We start from the raw sequence: 18,456 nt of genomic DNA, 5'->3' as shown, positions 1-18,456 counted from the left end.
TTGTTCAGCAATTTGGGGGGGCTCGGCCCCCCTAGGTTTGGTACTATTTCAGGGTGTCTGTGGACACAAAACAAAAGCCCCCAAATATGACAAAGTCTTTAGATCCAATGGCTTAATTGCAAGAAGGGCAGAGGACAGAGAGCCTTCTAAGTGATACTACAGAGATGTAGCTTGCAAAGTCCTGTAATCAGCAAAAAAAGAGAAAGAAAGCTGTAGAGATGTAGTAAGGTGAGCCATCTTTCTGCCATTCTGTAACAAAGAGAAAACTAAACGAAATTTCAGAGAAGCTGCTGCTGCTGCTGCTAAGTCGCTTCAGTCGTGTCCGACTCTGTGCAACCCCATAGACAGCAGCTCACCAGGCTCCGCCGTCCCTGGGATTCTCCAGGCAAGAACACTGGAGTGGGTTGCCATTTCCTTCTCCAGTGCATGAAAGGGAAAAGTGAAAGTGAAATCGCTCAGTCGTGTCCGACTCTTAGCGACCCCATGGACTGTAGCCTACCAGGCTCCTCCATCCATGGGATTTTCCAGGCAAGAGTACTGGAGTGGGGTGCCATTACCTTCTCCTCAGAGAAGCTATAGACTGAAAAAAAAGACACATCAACCAATTCAAAGCAGGAGCTTTATTTGGATTCTAACTCCAGCAGGCAGATTAAATTTTGACAGGGCCAACATAATTGGGAATGGAACATTGAATATTTAATGATGTTAAGGGATTATTGTTAAAATTTTCAAATGTCATAATGGCATTATAATTAGGCTGAAAAACCTAAGACTCCTTATCTTTTAGAGGTGTGTATTGAAATATTAGTATGTATAGAATTTGCTTCAAAATGCTACAGGGATCGGGAAGATAAACTGATAATCTTTGTGACTGGGTGGACGGGGACACGAGGGCCTTTATTTTCGTATATGTTTGAAATTTTCCTTTTAGGAAAAGGTTGGGAGTGGGGGGGGGCAGACAGACGCACTGCGTTGAGGGGAGTTATTTTCAAGTACAAGAGAACATGACAGCCAGGGGACAGGAGGCCTGACCGGCAGGAACACTAATCAGGAAGTTAGAAGGGGCAGGGGGCCTGGGAGACCACACGTGGGACTGAAAAGGACTGTGCACGTGGAGACAGTAGGTGGGAAGTTATGCCGGTTGATGCCCCGCCCCCAGCCCCGCCCCTCACCGTGGGGTCCCTGTCCCCCCAGCTGGTCCGTGGGGAACTGGAGCGCCTGCAGCCGCTCGTGCGGAGGGGGCACGCAGAGCCGGGTGGTCCAGTGCATGCGGCGCGCACACTACAAATCGGAGCGGGTCCCGGCCAGCCTGTGTCCACAGCCCGTTCCCTCCAGCCGACAGACCTGCCGGCCTCAGAGCTGCCCCCCTGCGTGGAGCATCGGGCCCTGGGCGGAGGTAAGTTGGGAGGGGAGGGGGGCTAGCATGGGGTGGAGTGGGGAACGGGGTCCCTCCTGTGCAGTGCAGGGTGTTGGGGACAGCTGGAGTCTCCCCCGGCCTTGGGGCTCAGGGCTGGAGCCCCAGCTCGGTCCCATCCCTCCCTCGAGGGAGCCCACACTCGCTCTTCCCGCCCGCAGTGCTCACGAACCTGCGGGAAGGGCTGGCGGAAGAGGTCCGTGGCCTGTAAGAGCACCAACCCCTCGGCCAGGGCGCAACTGCTGCCGGACGCCGTCTGCACCGCGGAGCCCAAGCCCAGGACTCACGAGGCCTGTCTGATCAGGCGCTGCCACAAGCATAAGAAGCTGCAGTGGCTCGTGTCTGCCTGGTCCCAGGTAGGTGCAGTGGTTCCAGGGGGGCGCACCTTCCCAGGTGGGTGTGCCAGGTCCCAGGTGGGCGCACCTTCCCAGGTGGGTGTGCCAGGTCCCAGGTGGGCGCACCTTCCCAGGTGGGTGTGCCAGGTCCCAGGTGGGCGCACCTTCCCAGGTGGGCATGCCAGGTCCCAGGTAGATGCTCAAGGTAGGTGCACCTAGTCTCAGGTAGGTGCACTGCCCTGAGTAGATGCAGTGGTCCCTGGGTGCACCTTCCCAGGTAGGTCCTCTCTCACCTGGGACCAGGGGCATCAGTGTCTATATGACTGAATCACGCAGTCATTAGGGGACATTTGATTCTATGCGTACCTCCAGAGGCTGAGTCCTTAGGAAGGAAGCAGTTTGGTCTGCCTAGTAAGGGCTTCCCAGGTAGCGCAGTGGTAAAGAACCCACCTGCAGTGCAGGAGACCTGGTTTGATTCCTGTGTCGGGAAGATGCCCTGGAGAAGGGAATGGCTGCCCACGGCGGTATTCTTGCCTGGAGACTCCCATGGACAGGGGAGTGTGGTGGGTTACAGTCCATGGGATCGCCAAGGGTCAGACTGAGCGACTAACACACACGGTATCTGGAAGGTGTCCAGGTGGAAATCCCTTGTCCTGAATATCTGACACATTCGGGCGTGTGCACACATACACTCATCACACCCCAGAGCTTCTCTCAGGCTTGGCCCCAACAAGCCCCCGAGAGGAGCCCTCCAGCTCCATTCTGGCAGCAGGACATGCCAAGCACACCCAAAAGCCAGGCCTGAGCCTGAGTGTGAGGCCAGGACCCCGGGCACCCAGCCTCCTCCATGGATGGGACCTGCAGACATGCCAGCCCGAGGCAGCGATGCCAGCCCCCAGGACCTGCCCTGTGACCTCTGAGCCAGCCTCATGGTACAGCCTGTGCCTGGCCTTCTGCGTCATCCCCATATGTCACGTGGCTGCAGCCTCGCGGGCCACAGGTCGGCCCAGGGCCCCGCTGTCCATACGAGAGGGTGCGGCTGCAGCGACAGCTCAGGCTCAGAGCACGTCTGGTCGGAATAAATGAGTCTGCTGTGCTCTGTCTAGGGCAGCACTCAGCTTCCCGGGGAAGATGGAAGCCCTGGGTCTCCCCCGCCTACCCCTGTGCTAGGGGCCAGCATCATGCTGCTGTTGGGTATGTGACTCGGAGGAGCTCTGGGGTTTACCTGACGTCCTTGTGCATTAGATTCCAGTGCATTCTGGTATCACTTACAGCCCAGCATCTTCATTTCCCAGTGAAGTGACAGCTCCAGAATCGCTCCCTTCATGGTTTCTAATTGCCCTGTCTCTAGTGCTAGACCGCTGTGACCTCAAGATCTTCATCTTTTTTTTTGGAAGATACTGTTAACACCATTTTAAAATGCCGAGGTCCCGTAAATTTCACTGACTATTTGTTGTTCAGTCACTAAGTCGTGTCTGACTCTTTGGGAGCCCCAGCACACCAGGCCTCCCTGTCCATCACCAATTCCCAGAGTTTACCCAAACTCATGTCCATTGAGTTGGTGATGCCATCCAGCTATCTCATCCTCTGTCATCCCCTTCTCCTCTTGCCTTCAATCTTTCCCAGTATCGGGGTCTTTTCAAATGGGTCAGTTCTTCGCATCGGGCAACCAAAGTATTGGAGTTTCAGCTTCAACATCAGTCCTTCCAATGAACACCCAGGACTGATCTTTAGGATGGACTGATTTGACCTCCTTGCAGTCCAAGGGACTCTCGAGAGTGTTCTCCAACACCTCAGTTCAAAAGTATCAATCAGGTGGCCAAAGTATTGGAGCTTCAGCCTCAGCATCCGTCCTTCCCATGAGTATTCGGGGTTGATCTCCTTTAGGATGGACTGACTGTTCACACGTCTATAAATGTTCAGGCTGATGTAATCAGGAGGCATCTCCACTCAACAATTTTGCCAGAGCGACAGGCACCACGCACTGAGACACGCCTTTCACGCACGTCCTCGGTTGTCTTCTTTTCAGTGCTCTGTTACCTGTGAAAGAGGAACCCAGAAAAGGTTCTTAAAATGTGCTGAGAAGTACGTGTCTGGAAAGTACCGCGAGCTGGCCTCCAAGAAGTGCCTGCACCTGCCGCAGCCCCAGCTGGAGCTGCAGCGTGCCTGCGCCCCGTTTCCCTGCCCCAAGCGCCCCGTGTTCGCTGCTGCAGGACCCCCGCGGGCCGGCTGGTTTGCCTCACCCTGGTCTCAGGTAGGGATGAAGGGGTGGTGGGCGGAGCCCCTCCTCGGTGTTGCCGGCTGCCTTGGGCGGGAAGGTTTCTGCCGGAGTATAGCCCCCAGGCCCACGGAGCCAGCTCCAGGCCCTTCCCTCTGAAGCCCATGTGGTGTTGGGCTCCTGGGGTTCAGGGTTGCGGGGGGGCTTCCAGAGGGTGATCTCCAAAGGTTATTCCATCTTTTAGGGCACTTGTGATTGTTCTAGGGCTTCCCAGGTGGTGCTAGTGGTAAAGAACCAGCCTGCTAATGCAGGAGATGGAGGATTTGTAGGTTCGATCTCTGGATTGGGATGATCCCCTGGAGAAGGAAATGGCAATACCCACTCCAGTATTCTTGCCTGGAGAGTTCCATGGACAGAGGAGCCTGGCAGGCTCCCGTCCATGGGGTCGCAAAGAGCTGGACATGACTGAGCACACAGGCACGATATGGTTGTTCTAAGCCTTCACCCTGTGGAGTGTAAGAAGGTGTAATGGTCTGGGTAAAAGCCGGGCTGAACTCCCCAGAGGTGAGTATGGATGAGGAACAAATATGTGATCTGGAAGAAACAGGTGATTGTAAATATGTTTGAGGTCAACCACAAAGCCGAGCAAATGAGGATGAGGGTTGAGCCCCCAGAATGGCTGTGACCCGCCTGCTCCCCCGGCTCGGCCAGCCCAGGCCGAGAGGGGCTGCAGGGTCTGTCCCGGGGTCTCCGTGTCCCCGGCTCCCTCTCCTCCTGCACTCCCGGAGGCTGTAAGGGAAGAATTTTGCACTTACTGCTGTTGACCCAGCCTCCTTCCTGGCCCTGCTTCCGGCTTTGGGCTCCTAGCAGCCCTCTCTGCCTGTCCCGATGCCGTCTGTGGGCGAGGGCAGCACAAGAGCAGCTCAGAGCCCAGTGTCTTTGTGGGCACTTGGGTCTGGATGGTCAGATTTTAAGAAGCAAGCGAAGGGACTCCCCTGGCGGTCCAGGGGTTAGGACTTGGCCTTCCAGTGCAGGAGGCGTGGGTTCAATCCCTGGAGCTAAGATTCCACATCCCTTGCAGCCAAAAAAATACCAAAACATAAAAGCAGAAGCAATATTGTAATTAATTCAGTAGGGACTTTAAAAATGGTCCACATCAAGAAAAAACAGAAAGCAAATGAACATGATAGTGGGGACGGCCACGAACTCCTATGCTCCCACCTTAGAAAACGCCTCCGTCCTTGGCCAGCTCTCATAACCATATCAGGTAACACTGGCTCCAGGACCTCCGAGGTGAAGTCCTACTTAGTTTATGGGATCCACGGGTCACTAGACCACCAGGACACCCGCAACTCAGAAGATCTCTCAGGGCCAGCAAGCGGGATCTTCGTTGATTCCAGGGGCTGATCTGGGGACCACAGGCGGATGTCTGTTCCCCATCACTTTCAAAGGAACTTTCAGGGGTCTTTGTCTCTCTCCAAATCACTTCCCAGAAGACGTGCTGTGTGCCTGGCGCCATAGGAATGACCCAAGCAGCTGCAGATGGCAGTCTTCCCTGCCCAGGTAGTGACTGCCCTCCCAGGAAGCACATCCCGCATCCTCGAGCTTCCTGGGCACCCTGTGCTGAAAAGGAAGCAAGGATAGAAAGCAGACTCCAGAGTGGAGAATCGTGCCTCCTGTCCCAGAATCGTGCACTGTCCCTACTGCAGCCTCGTCAGAGGTCAAGGCTGCCCCCACTAACGTGAGCTGCTTGAAAGCGGATACAGTCACCAAACAGCCATCCAGACCGGTCGCTCTGTGGCGAGTGTCCTGCTGTCTTGCGGTGTATTCTCCATATTGACATATGTGTATATATACATACACGCATGCATGTTTTAGGTATACAGTCCCCAGCGTCTAGCAAGGCACATACTCCATACTGTGTATTCAGGGAGTTTTTGCTGAATGTGGGATTTCAGATGAAAAGCAAATCCATGAGTGCCTCAGGCAGCCACGCCTGGTCCTTATTTGGAGAGCCTTCCCCTCCAGCACAAACTTCACGCTTGTCTGGGGGAGTCGCTGTCACTGTCATCGGTGTCGTGCGCTCTGTTGCCAGGCCATGGAGAGCAGCAGCGTCTTTAAAACCCCCAAAGGCTGTTCTTGCTCGCCACCCACTCTGCACACTGCCCTCCAGTTGTGTTCTTGCTTTGCCTTTGGTTCCGCTTATCTTCAAATTCAGGACTTCCCAGGTGGTGCTAGCGGTAAAGAACCCACCTGCCAATGCAGGAGACATAAGAGACATGGGTTCAGGTCCTGGGTGGGAAAGAGCCTCTGGAGAGAGGGCATGGCAGCCCACTCCAGCATTCTTGCCTGGAGAATCCCACGGACAGAAGAGCCTGGCGGGCTGAGGTCCGTGGAGTGGCAGAGAGTCGAATACAAGTGACAGCACACACATCTTCAAATCTGATGTCGCTTTTTCGTTTAGAAATACACGAACTCCTCCCCAGATGGTATTAGAAATTGTTTCATTTGAAATACTGGACCACAGGACATTTGGACCATATCCTTTTCAAGCATTTCCTGTTTTAAGTAGGTCTAAAGTATCACCAGCCACACAATTTTCCCTTTAATTTTCCTCTGAGTGCACAGGCTTTCCGGCAAGATGAAGGGATGGGCGAGCCAAGAGGCTGCGTCGAGTTGTTCCTGGGGCAGGTGCTTCGCTCTCTCTGTCCCTTGAGAACACGGCTCAGAGACAAGGCCTGGTGGTTCCCCAAGACCGTTGTCCCTCTGTCCACGGGGAGGGGAGACTGGAGCTCCTGAGAGTGAATCTGCCCAGCGTTTACCCCACTCTGCTCGCTTGGGAGACCTCAGACAAATTTAGAAAAAGAAAAACAAAGTTTGCCATTATTTAATTTAAACCCAAACCTAAAATCTAAAAATACTTCTGGCGTGGTTTTCACCAACCTAAAACATCCAGCCTGTCTAATAAGTCATTTTCACCGCAAGCTACTTGAAGATCTTATCCAGAGTGGTTCATCTGCTATGTTCCATGACTTCAGGGAGGAATGACGCTAAGGCCGGATTTGCCGTGAGCTCTTGGGCCTGAGGCCCTGCGCCCTCCGGCCGTGGGAAATCTTGGGGAGGAAAGCCACGTCCTGTGCCTGGATTGGCTCTGTCCCCAGACAGGGTATTCCTGTAACTGCGGGAAGACAGATGAGTCTCTAATCTGATGAGGAGTGTTTCTGTTGGCCTCAGTGGCCCTGCTTAGTGAGGCCTCACTCAGCAGCACTGACTTCACTCACTTGGGTCCCTGGGGCTTCACATCCAGTGGGTCCCACGCTCACCTGGACTTGGAAAACGTAAGTGCGCGCCCCTGCCTGGCTGTGTCTGACACCACAGTAGACACTGCGTGTGTGCTCAGGGCTGGAGCGTGGGGCTCCTCACCAGGCCCAGGCATGAGCGGACCCGGAGAGCCGTGGGCCCCAGGGGCAAGCGGCCGCACTGCAGACAATCAGTCCGGTTTTCCGTCTCAGCCACTGTGACTGCAGGGTTGTGCCAAACACGTGCACACAGGCAGACTCACATACGTGGGCGCTGGAACACAGGATACGTGGAGGCTCGAGAGGGCTTCCTCTGGCTGAATGTGGCTGGCCTGCATCCTGCATCCAGTCGCCCACCTAATAACTCCCTCTCATACGATTAATATTCTGAGGGTGCACAGGAAAACAGGAACTGTCCTGTCGACAATGATGGAGGAGATCGCCTGAGCTGGAAGGTGTCTGCTGTTACCAATCAAATTTGTACAAAAATTCATAGCTCCACCTGTATTTAGAGCTTCCCAGGTGGCGCTATTGGTAAAGAACTCTCCTGCCAGTACAGGAGATTTAAGAGACATGGGTTCGATCCCTGGGTCGGGAAGATCCCCCGGAGAAGGAAATGGCAACCCACTCCACTATTCTTGCCCGGAGAATCTCATGGATAGAGGAGCCTGACAGTCTCGCAAAGAGTCGGACACACTGAAGCAACTTAGCACACACACACGCATGTTTAAAGCAAAGGTTCTGTGTGCTAGCCTATCTGGACTGAGTAGACATTTGGCCTCTGCAAGAAGTTACAGTGGCTGAAACCTCAGACTTGCCAAGAGAGTTTGCACCATGAAGGTCCACAGAAGGTGATAAATATGGAGAGAAACTCCCCCCTCCGCCGTGGAGACTCTGCAGAAGGAAGATGAAGGCGTGAGACCTCCGTCTCTCTGCACTTGACGTGCATTTGTTCACGTCTTGTTGTTTGCATTTGGGAGGGGAACTTTGCCCTGGAGGAAGCCCCTTGGTTTTGACTGTTCCTCTGAGTGTGAGGGGTGGACATTTACCTTTGACTAAGACCTCACAGAGCATGCATCACCAGTTAGAGTTCTCAGCCATCACCTTCCACTAGCATTTTCCATGAAGACCAATAACATCAATGAAAGTGATTGCTCTAATTTAAAACAAACCCAGAGGCAAATATGGTCCCATGGCATCTGGTCCCATCACTTCATGGCAAATAGATGGGGAAGCAATGGAAATAGTGATAGGCTTTATTTGGAGGGGGGGGTTCCAACATTACTGCAGATGGTGACTGCAGCCATGAAATTAAAACACGCTTGCTCCTTGGAAGAAAAGTTATGACCAACGTAGACAGCATATTAAGAAGCAGAGACATTACTTTGCCAACAAAGGTCCATCTAGTCAAAGCTATGGTTTTTCCAGTAGTCATGTATGGATGTGAGAGTTGAACCATAAAGAAGGCTGAATGCCAAAGAATTGATGCTTTTGAACCATAGTGTTGGAGAAGACTCTTTGAGAGTCCCTTGGACAGCAAGGAGATCCAACCAGTCCATCCTCAAGGAAGTCAGTCCTGAATATTTATTGGAAGGGCTGATGCTGAAGCTGAAACTCCAATACTTTGGCCACCTGATGCGAAGAGCTGACTCATTTGAAAAGACCCTGACGCTGGGAAAGATTGAAGGTGGGAGCAGAAGAGGATGACAGAGGATGAGATGGTTGGATGCCTGGACGGAGGAGCCTGGTGGGCTGCAGTCCGTGGGGTCGCTAGCAGCCGGACACGACTGAGCGACTTCACTTTCACTTTTCCCTTTCATGCATTGGAGAAGGAACTGGCAACCCACTCCAGTGTTCTTGCCTGGAGAATCCCAGGGACGGGAGAGCCTGGCGGGCTGCTGTCTATGGGGTCGCACAGAGTCGGACACGACTGAAGCGACTTAGCAGCAGCAGCAGCAGCAGCAGCAGCACGTGAGGCTGAGCCCTTCTCTTCAAAGCCAACATCGGTGAATGTTGATGGCTTTGAAGTTAGAGCCATGGACATGAGTTAGAGCAAACTCCGGGAGTTGGCAACGGACAGGGAGGCCTGGCATGCTGCAGTCATGGGGTCTCAAAGAGTTGGACACGACTGAGGGACTGCACTGAACTGACTGAGAGGCAAATGTTATTTTAAAATGCGCCTTTGGGGCTTTTTGGATAATGGCTGGAGCAGTTATCAATTTCCCCCGTTCCTCTGGTCAGTGTTTGTCTAGCGCAGGGATGGCTGGTCCTCCGATGAACACGGGGGTCGCAGCAGGACGGGGCGCACAGAGGGCATCGGAAGGGAAAGGCCTCCCAGCATTTCTGCATCTGCAGAGCCTCTGAGCGGATGTCTGTCCCAAGACTCCCTGGAAGAGGGCAGGACGGGTCAACCTGCAGGCCCCTTGAAGAGCAGGGCATGTGAGGTGCCCAGGTGAGGACAGGTTGAGTCACCCTCCAGAAGGCCCTTTCACCTTCCAGAAGGCAAGCAGACCTCACTGCTGGACCTCGGGGGGCTGTCCTCTGGGAACCCACTTCCACCCTTGTCCACATCTGCTTCCCAGGTTGGACGGTCCTCCGTGGAGCTCTAGCCCCAGGCCCTGTCTCAGGAGGCAGCGTGCAGGGGTGAAGGGCCCGAGGCCAAGGCAGAGCCTGAAGGCGCTGGAGCCCAGGCAGCTGTGGTGTGGAGCAGCCCCACACGCCTCTTCAGAGATGAGGTCTCTGCTCTGCGACCACCCACCCCGGGGGCTGGAGGGTCCCCACTCGCCCCTCAGCAGACAGACACAGAATTACCCACCCGCCCACAGCGTGGGAGGGCGTCCACATTTTCTCCAAGGCCGAACAGGGACATTTAAACCCTGAAAGATGAGAAGTGAGCAGGGTAGGGTGGCCGGGGTGAGTCTGTGGACAGAGAGATGCCAGTGGCCAGCAGGGGCCCACTCCACACTGCGGGTGTAACCGTGGGTTCCGTGTGGATGCCGAGCCGGGGCCTGAGGAATGCAGGGGTGCCCACGGGCTCCCACCCACTGCCGGGGTCACTGGACCAGAAACCACGCTTGGAGGAGCGGCTTTGGAAAGTGCCCCGGGGAAGGCGAGGGCTTGTGTTCACCATTCAGTGTCTGGAGCCTGGAACTGCGCCCAGGAAGGGGAGGACAGTGATCCCAGTTTGTGCATCAAAGAACCAATGACAGAAAGAATCAAGCCACTTGGCGCCAAGTGATGCAAAATGCTGGTCGGATCTCTTGATTTCTTTATTTTTAATTTTTTTTATTGAAGTAAATCAACTGATTTACAATGTCATGCCAATCTCTGCTGTACAGCAGAGTGACTAGGTTACATGCATAAATCTATATCGTTTTTTATTTTCTTTTCCATTATGGCTTACCAGGGGCTTCCCTGGTGGCTCAGACAGTAAAGAATCCACCTACAATGCAGGGGACCTGGGTTCCATCCCTGGGTCAGGAAGATCCCCTGGAGAAGGGAATGGCAACCCACTCCAGTATCCTTGCCTGGAGAATCCCATGGACAGAGGAGCCTGGCGGGCTACAGTCCATGAGGTCGCAAAGAATCAGACACAACTGAGTGACTAAGCATGCAAGCATGGTTCACCACAGGATATTCAATATAGTTTCCTGTACTACACAGTAGGACCTTGTTGGGACATAATGTCTTTAGCAAGAGTTGATTCTTGAACCGATTTTGTTCTGTGGTACAAGTAACACCAGCGAATATCATATCTGTTTATATCTGAACCCAAGTTGTGGGCACAGAGGTTGATATAACCATATTTACAGAAAACAGTTTTTGCAATGAAAATTCACATTTTAACATGAAAAAAAGGGGGGGAGTGGCAGTCTGCCCCTGCTGCTCCTGATGAAAGAAATTCAACTCAGAGGCAGAGAGGTTCAAGGCTATGGATGAGAACGAGGAATCACGTCCCCGTCCCCGGGTGAGTTCCCAGGCTGGGACAGGGGCTGAGGGAGTGCCTGGGACTCGAGTCAGAGGCCGCCAAGGCTTGGAGCGCAGTTCTGCCCAGAAGTTCAGAGACCGCAGTCCGCAGAAAACGTCTGGCGCAACCCTGGGCGGGCCTGACGACTCGGTATCTGTCACGAGTTCCCCCACAGCGCTGTTGTCCTCCTGGCTGCCAGTGGCCTACACTGAAACTGAGGGTTTGACGGCGTTCACCGATGTTGGCTTTGAAGAGAAGGGCTCAGCCTCACATGCTGCTGCTGCTGCTGCTGCTAAGTCACTTCAGTCGTGTCCGACTCTGTGCGACCCCATAGACAGCAGCCCGCCAGGCTCTCCCGTCCCTGGGATTCTCCAGGCAAGAACACTGGAGTGGGTTGCCAGTTCCTTCTCCAATGCATGAAAGGGAAAAGTGAAAGTGAAGTCGCTCAGTCGTGTCCGGCTGCTAGCGACCCCACCAGGCTCCTCCGTCCATGGGATTTTCCAGGCAGGAGTCCTGGAGTCGGTGCCATCGCCTTCTCCCAGCCTCACATGGTGGCTTCCAAACCCACATGCTCATCAGTGAAAAGCCCTGGATTTTCTCTCTCCAGTGGTCCAGATGTCCTTTCCCAAAAGAGGGAAAAAGAAGAAACAATTCCTTCAGCTTATGAGCTTTGGGGACTCTGTTTCCAGCTTCTCTCCTCCTTCGAGGGGTAGACCAAGATGTTCTACTTACCCCATCAGTGCATCACTCTCCCAAGGGGTCTAAAAGCCACCTCCCTGGGCTCTCTCTGCAGTGGATCCTCCACGTCTGGCCATGGGCGGTTTTGGCCGTGGAAGACCGGCCTCAGGGCTGCTGCCCCAGAGAGGTGCCGGCGTCTGTCCTGTCCACACGTCTCGGCAGCAGCCTGGCTTGTGTGTGTGTCTCCAAATCAGCAGAGCTTTATCCTCACATGTTAACGCAACTGTTTAACTTAACCCACCGCACACCAGGATCTCCAGATGGTTTTCTGACCCCATCTTTCTGCAGGGGCTCCTCTACCACTTAACATTCTTGAACACACAGCCTTGTGTGAGCAATGCTGTGAGCTAGACAGAATTCCGTCTCGACTCTGAGCCGCTTTCTTTCTGGGCAGATTCACTGTTGCAGGTTTGGGTCCCTCCGTCTCCGATCGCTCACGTCTCTCCCGGTTTCTTGCCGGCAGTGGGTCTCGGGTGGACCCACAGCCATGGTCTCTGGGGTATGTGCCCGGCTGGCTGGTGAGGGCTGCTCTGACGGAGGTGCCTCTCCCCGCCCTGACTCCACTGTGCTCTGAGCCTCGAAGTGCAGGGCCCCAGTGTAGGGACACGGGGTTCCTGGGAGGGGGCGGCCACGTCCAGCATCCAGAGTCCCTGCAACTTGGGGTCTGGAGGGGTGAGTGTCATCACGCCTCTGTGCGGGGGAGGCGCTGGCTTGTCAAGCTTTTCCGAGACAGGGGCACCAGAAAGGCTGGCTTGTGACGGCGTCTCGTGACGGACCAGCAGCCTGTATCCCTAGACATGTGCCGCTTTGTGTGTGTGTGTCTATCGAACCCTTGATGACTCAAGAATATTCAGACTTCTGGGCCTATCTTCCCAGTGTCCATACCTGAGAAATATGCAGCTTGTGTTCAGCCCCCCACCCTGATCGAGAGAGAGAGAGACTGCCTTGAGGAGCCTGGGTGGGGGGGACTGCCCGTAGGAAGGGGTGGCTCGAGGGCCAAGTGGCCCAGTGTGACGGCGGCTCGTGTCTCCCGCAGTGCACGGCCAGCTGCGGGGGCGGCGTGCAGACGCGGTCCGTGCAGTGCCTGGCGGGGGGCCGGCCGGCCGCGGGCTGCTCCATGCTGCAGAAGCCCACCTTCTCCCAGGCCTGCAACACCCAGTTCTGCCCCATCGCAGAGAAGAAAGGTGAGTGTCGGAGCCCCACCACCACCCTGAGGTTTGACCTTGGCGATTCGGGTGGGGCTGTCAGGTGTCTGGAGTGGTTGCTAAGAGGGCTGAGCAACTGGGGGTCCCCGGGGGTTAGAGGGTCTGGTGTCCGCTACGCCTGTTCTCTCCGCCAGTTTTCCCCACGAAAGGGCCCACGGAGCAGACCACTCCCTGCTCACACCTTCCTCCCCAGAAACCACACAGGCGGCTGTGAGGTCCCTTTGGCTTTCAGCAAGCACGACTGCCTCTTGTGTTTCAGAGCTGCTGTCTGTGTTCAGGGAAGGCCATTTTGAGTAAAGCAGCCTTTTTGCCCCCAAGTTAAACGAGACCCCAGCATATTCCTTCGTTGTTGATGCTCAGTCGCCAAGTCATGTCCCACTCTTTTGCGACCCCATGGACTGTAGTATCTAGTCTCCTCTGCCTGTGGGATTTCCTTCAGCTCAGTTCAGTCACTCAGTCATGTCCGACTCTTTGCGACCCCATGAACTGCAGCACGCCAGGCCTCCCTGACCATCACCAACACCCAGAGTTTACTCAAACTCATGTCCATCGAGTTGGTGATGCCACCCAACCATCTCATCCTCTGTCGTCCCCTTCTCCTCTTGCTGCTCCTTGGCTGCGCAGTAAACGCAATCCCTGTGCACACATACTCAAAGTGCCTTGGGGATTTGCAGCACCATGCCCCGTCTGTCTGTTTGTCTGTCGAGGTTTCTGGAGGAGAAAATGGGGCTGGAGGTGAGTGAGTGGTCTGCTTCAATCAGGGACCTGACAACCGGAGTCCAATCCACAGAAGACCTGTTGTCTCGGGAGGCTGAGTGGTTCCATGGGGGTGTTTAGCACGAAAAGCAGAAAATGCCAGCTTTGCAGGAACCTGCGAAGAGAGATCTTGTGAAAACAGCACGACCCACGTGGTCCGTGTGACCCGCAGAGCTGCCCTCCCTGCAGAGCAGCTGCAGGGTGACAGCAGGCTTGCCTTGATTTGCGGGGTTTCCGTGGGTGGCCCCCGACCCGGGGTGGGGTGCCACACTGGCGACTGACGCGGGGCTGCTGGCTTTCAGGCGACTCCTGCGGGGACCGCTTCCACTGGTGCGCCCTGGTGCCCCAGCACAGGGTGTGCGGCCACCGCTTCTACGGCCAACAGTGTTGCAAGGCCTGCTCCACATCCAACCTGTGAGCCGCAGGCGCAGGGGCCCGTCTCCAGCACCAGCTGGCCGTGTGGTCTCTCCATCGGCAGGCGTCCCAGGAAGATGGAAGCCAGGAGAAGAAAAGCCCGTGCGGAGCTCGTGGACCGGACTGCGTGTGTGCCTGTGTGTGCGTGCACGTGTGCATGTGTGCATGCACGTGTGTGTGTGTGTTCATCCCCAGGCACACAGGCACACGCTCGGCGGGGAGGAGGCGTGGAGTCAGGCTGCAGGGCGTCCTGAGCGGCAGGACAGAGCTCCCCAACGTGCTCGCCTGGAACCGTGGAGCTCTGGCAAAGCAGGCTGGCGCGGAATGAGGAAGAGGACCTGCCCAGCTGCTACCTGGAGACCACCGCTTCCTGGGGCGGGGTCAGCCCCTCCGGGCTGTGTCCCCAGACCCGTGTCCTGCCCCAGCGGCGGTTTCTCTGCACAGGGACCCCGGGGAGCCCCGGGCGGGTGAGCTGGTCTCCATCCTGATGGGGAGCCGGGCCTCTGGAAATGGGAAAGGAAATCCCCACCATGGTGCTTCTGTCCCTTTCAGACCCGTTCGAAGGAGGAGAGAATTCTCATACGTTGCCTTTTTTCTCTTTTCTCAGTTATTTACAAGTGAGTGTTCCTATTTAAACGCATTTCTTAATGCTTTTCTCTTTCAAGTGGCAGAATGACAGGCTGGGCCCGAATTAGACACTCCGCGGGGTTTACATCAACCACTGTGGGCCGTGATTGGCCCACTTGGTTTTGCTTTTATGTGCTGCAGGGTTTTTGATTTTTCCCCCCTAAATTTTGGTTGTTTTCATAACATCCATTCAGAAGGGAGGCCAAGGATTTCCAGGTGAAAAGCTACACAGCAGGGGGGGCCTCCGACCTCCCCCCCCCCAACCCCGGATTTCAGTCCTTTCCTGCCTGTGGTCTCCATTCCAGATGGCGCCTGGATATTTATATTTGCTGAAGTTTTATAATAAATTTTATATTGTGCAGCGTGCTTCTGAACAGCTGTGATTCTTTGCGAGGCTTACTCGGAAATGCAGAGGACAGGCACAGAACCGGGAACCTGGCCTCAGAGGGGGAAATGGAGCTCAGACTCGGGTAGAAAGTGCTAGAACCAGTCTGAGGAGACAGTGCCCTGAGTGAGGAGGCTGCAGGGAAGACGGCTGGTGACCTGGGAATGGTGGTGGCCAGTACCAGGGGGCAGGGCCACAGGGCCCACCTGCCCAGGGACCAGGTTTTCTCCAGCTTCACCAGCAATCTGCAAGGGGCAGGTGCAGCCTTCCTAGAGATGCCATGATCAATTAAAAGGCACTCCCTGCTTCATTGGGCTTCCCTGGTGGCTCAGACCGTAAGGAATCTGCCTGCTATGCAGGAGATCTGGGTTCGATCCCTGGATTGGGAAGACCACCCCCCACCCCCCACCCCAGAGAAGGGAATGGCAACCCACTCCAGTATTCTTGCCTGGAGAATTCCAGGGACAGACTGGCAGGCTACAGTCCACAGGATTGTAACGAGTTGGACACAACTGAGCGACTTTCACTTGAGCCTGCTTTATTAGTCAGCGATCTCTAGAGACACAGGCGCTGGAGGTTATGGAGGGGGGTTGCTTTAAGGGACTGACTCACACCACTGTGGGGGTTTCACACATCTGGAGGGCAGGGAGCATGCCGAGAGTTCAGGTGAGAGTTGAGGCTGTAGCCTCAAGCCTGAGTTCTGCAGGGAAGCAGGCTGGAAACTCGGACAGGGTCTCTACATTATAGTCTTGAGGCCAAATTCCTGCTTCTCTGCGACCCTTCAACTGATTGGGTGAGGTCCACCCCATTATGGGGGGTGATTGGCTTTACTCAAAGTCCACTGATTTAAATGTAATCACATCTATACATGCACCCCAGTGCTGATAGCAGCATTATTTATAATAGTCAAGGCATGGAAGTAACCTAGATGTCCATTGACATATGAATGGATAAAGAATATGTGGTCTCATTTGGACAAGACCCAGATGCTGGGAATGATTGAGGGCAGGAGGAGAAGAGGGCAACAGAGCATGAGATGGTAGGATGGATCACTGACTCAATGGACATGAGTTTGAGCAAGCTCCAGGAGATGGTGAAGGACAGGGAAGCCTGGTGTTCTGTAGTCCATGGGGTTGCAAAGAGTTGGACATGACTTACCTACTGAACAACAACAATACACACACACATACCCTGGACTATTATTTGGCCATAGAACAGGAAATAATGAAAAAAAAAAAAAAGAAAAGGAAATAATGCCATTTGCAGCACCATGGGTAAACCTAAACATTGTCATACTAAATGAAGTGAATCAGAGAAAAACAAATATCATATGATATCACTTATATGTGGGATCTAAAAAGTGATAGAAGTGAGCTTATTTACAAAACAGAAACAAGTCACAGATATAGAAAACCAACTTACAGTTACCAAAGGGAAAAGGTGGGGGGATAAATTATGAGTGTGAGATTACCAGATACAAACTACTATATATAAAATAGACAATACAGTCCTACTGTATAGCATAACATGGAAAACTATGTTCAATATTTTGTAATAAACTGTAGTGTAAAAGAACCTGGAAAAGAAGTTATACATGTAGATATACATATAGCTCCATCTATATAGGGCTTCCCAGGTGGCACTAGTGGTAAAGAACCCACCAGCCAATGCAGGAGATATAAGAGACCCGGGTTTGATCCCTGGGTCAGGAAGATCCCCTGGGGGAGGACCTGGCAACCCACTCCAGTATTCTTGCCTGGAGAATCCCACGGACAGAGAAGCCTGGTGGGCTACAGAGCATGGGGTCGCGAAGAGTCAGACATGACTGAAGCAACCAAGCAAACATGCATGCATGGAAATCTTTACACCTACACTCTGCACTCACTGACTCCAGAGGTGGGCTGAGCAGAACCCACCTGTAACAGATTAGGGTGTCCAGGGCCACCTGCCCACGTGGCAAAGGAGGAAACCAAAAACCATGCTGAGGCTCCTCCTGCCCAGGTCTCCAGTAGGAATGTCCTCGGGCCCACCTGCCTGCCGGACTCGCCCTGACCGCCAACTGCCTGGCTGGCTCTGTGGTCGCAGGCCTGAGCACTGCCGCCCAAGCTCGGTGGCTGAGCTTTCTTCTGACTTCGAGTTGGACAGCTGACCCCGGCAGCTGACGCTCCAGCTGGGGCTCTGCGGCGGACGTACAGATCCAAAGAGCTTGAATCCATAGTCTGGCCAGAGACTCAGCGGCACCCGTGTGCCCTGTGGCTGACAGGGGCGATGCGCCTGCCGGGAGGAGCGTGAACGGCTGGGGGAGCGTGCTTTGCGCGCATGCCTGTCCATCACCATCTTCTCAGGAGTCGAGGAAGGGTGCCGAGCTTCCCGGGAAACCAGGGTCTACCAGGAGATGAGTGTGCCCCCTGCTGTGTCCATGAGTTCCCCAGCTCCTCCTCCTCCAGGTCGTGTCACAGTGCGCCACTCACTGGTGGGTCACCTCCAAGCAGAAAAGCACGCCTTTTGGACTGGAAGGTCTCAGAGCCGTCCACCCCAGGGGCCGCCTCCTGCACCCGCAGATGGGCTCCTGTAGGTCTGTCTGTCTTCTGCAGCCGGGAGCACCTCCGTGCCTCACTGTGACATGGGGACCCAGGGCCCAAGGGGAAACGGGCCAAGTCTGTGCAGCTTTAAGTCTCTCCCCTCATTTCTGAGTGAGCACAGTAGTCCTGGAGGGTGCTGCACTTTGTTACACTCTGTACCTTTCAGGGTTGCTCCTCGACCCTAGGACACCCTGAAAGCCTCTCCTCCAGCTCCCTGCTGGCCGTGGACTGAATTATGTCCCCCCTCAAATTCACATGCTGACCCCCAGCAGGACTGTGTTTGGAGATGGAGGGACAGGCGGGGAGCGGTGATAATTAAGGTTAGATGAAGTCACGGGAGGGTCCATGGTCCCACAGGGCTGGGGTCCTGCTCAGAAAACAAAGAGGCGCCAGAGATTCATTCATTCTCTGTCTCTCTCTCTCTCTCACACACACATTAACTGTGCGTGCCTGGTTGAGCAGATGGGAGAACACTGTAAGATTTGCAAAAAAACCAACCCAATTATTTTTTATTCT

General features: G+C 54.6%; 1 protein-coding gene across 8 annotated transcripts in view; it reads left to right on the top strand.

The window, feature by feature from the left end:
* ADAMTS16 (ADAM metallopeptidase with thrombospondin type 1 motif 16) overlaps positions 1 to 15,339 on the top strand; it is a 183,002-nt gene extending 167,663 nt beyond the window's left edge. For all 8 annotated transcript variants that reach the window (XM_081523594.1, XM_081523586.1, XM_081523591.1 and 5 more), the window contains 5 exons: positions 1,195 to 1,396; positions 1,576 to 1,770; positions 3,779 to 4,003; positions 13,008 to 13,155; positions 14,235 to 15,339. In XM_081523594.1, coding sequence (XP_081379720.1) covers positions 1,195 to 1,396; positions 1,576 to 1,770; positions 3,779 to 4,003; positions 13,008 to 13,155; positions 14,235 to 14,350 — 886 coding nt within the window. In that variant the 3' untranslated portion in view covers positions 14,351 to 15,339. The remainder of the gene's footprint in view (positions 1 to 1,194; positions 1,397 to 1,575; positions 1,771 to 3,778; positions 4,004 to 13,007; positions 13,156 to 14,234) is intronic.
* Positions 15,340 to 18,456: the final 3,117 nt, after the last annotated feature.

This window comes from Giraffa tippelskirchi, chromosome 8 (genome assembly GCF_054371585.1).
Source record: "Giraffa tippelskirchi isolate mGirTip1 chromosome 8, T2T-mGirTip1v1.2.pri, whole genome shotgun sequence".
NCBI lineage: Eukaryota > Metazoa > Chordata > Mammalia > Artiodactyla > Giraffidae > Giraffa > Giraffa tippelskirchi.
The sequence above is the reverse complement of the archived record's forward strand: the minus strand, read 5'-3'. Positions and strand labels throughout refer to the sequence as shown.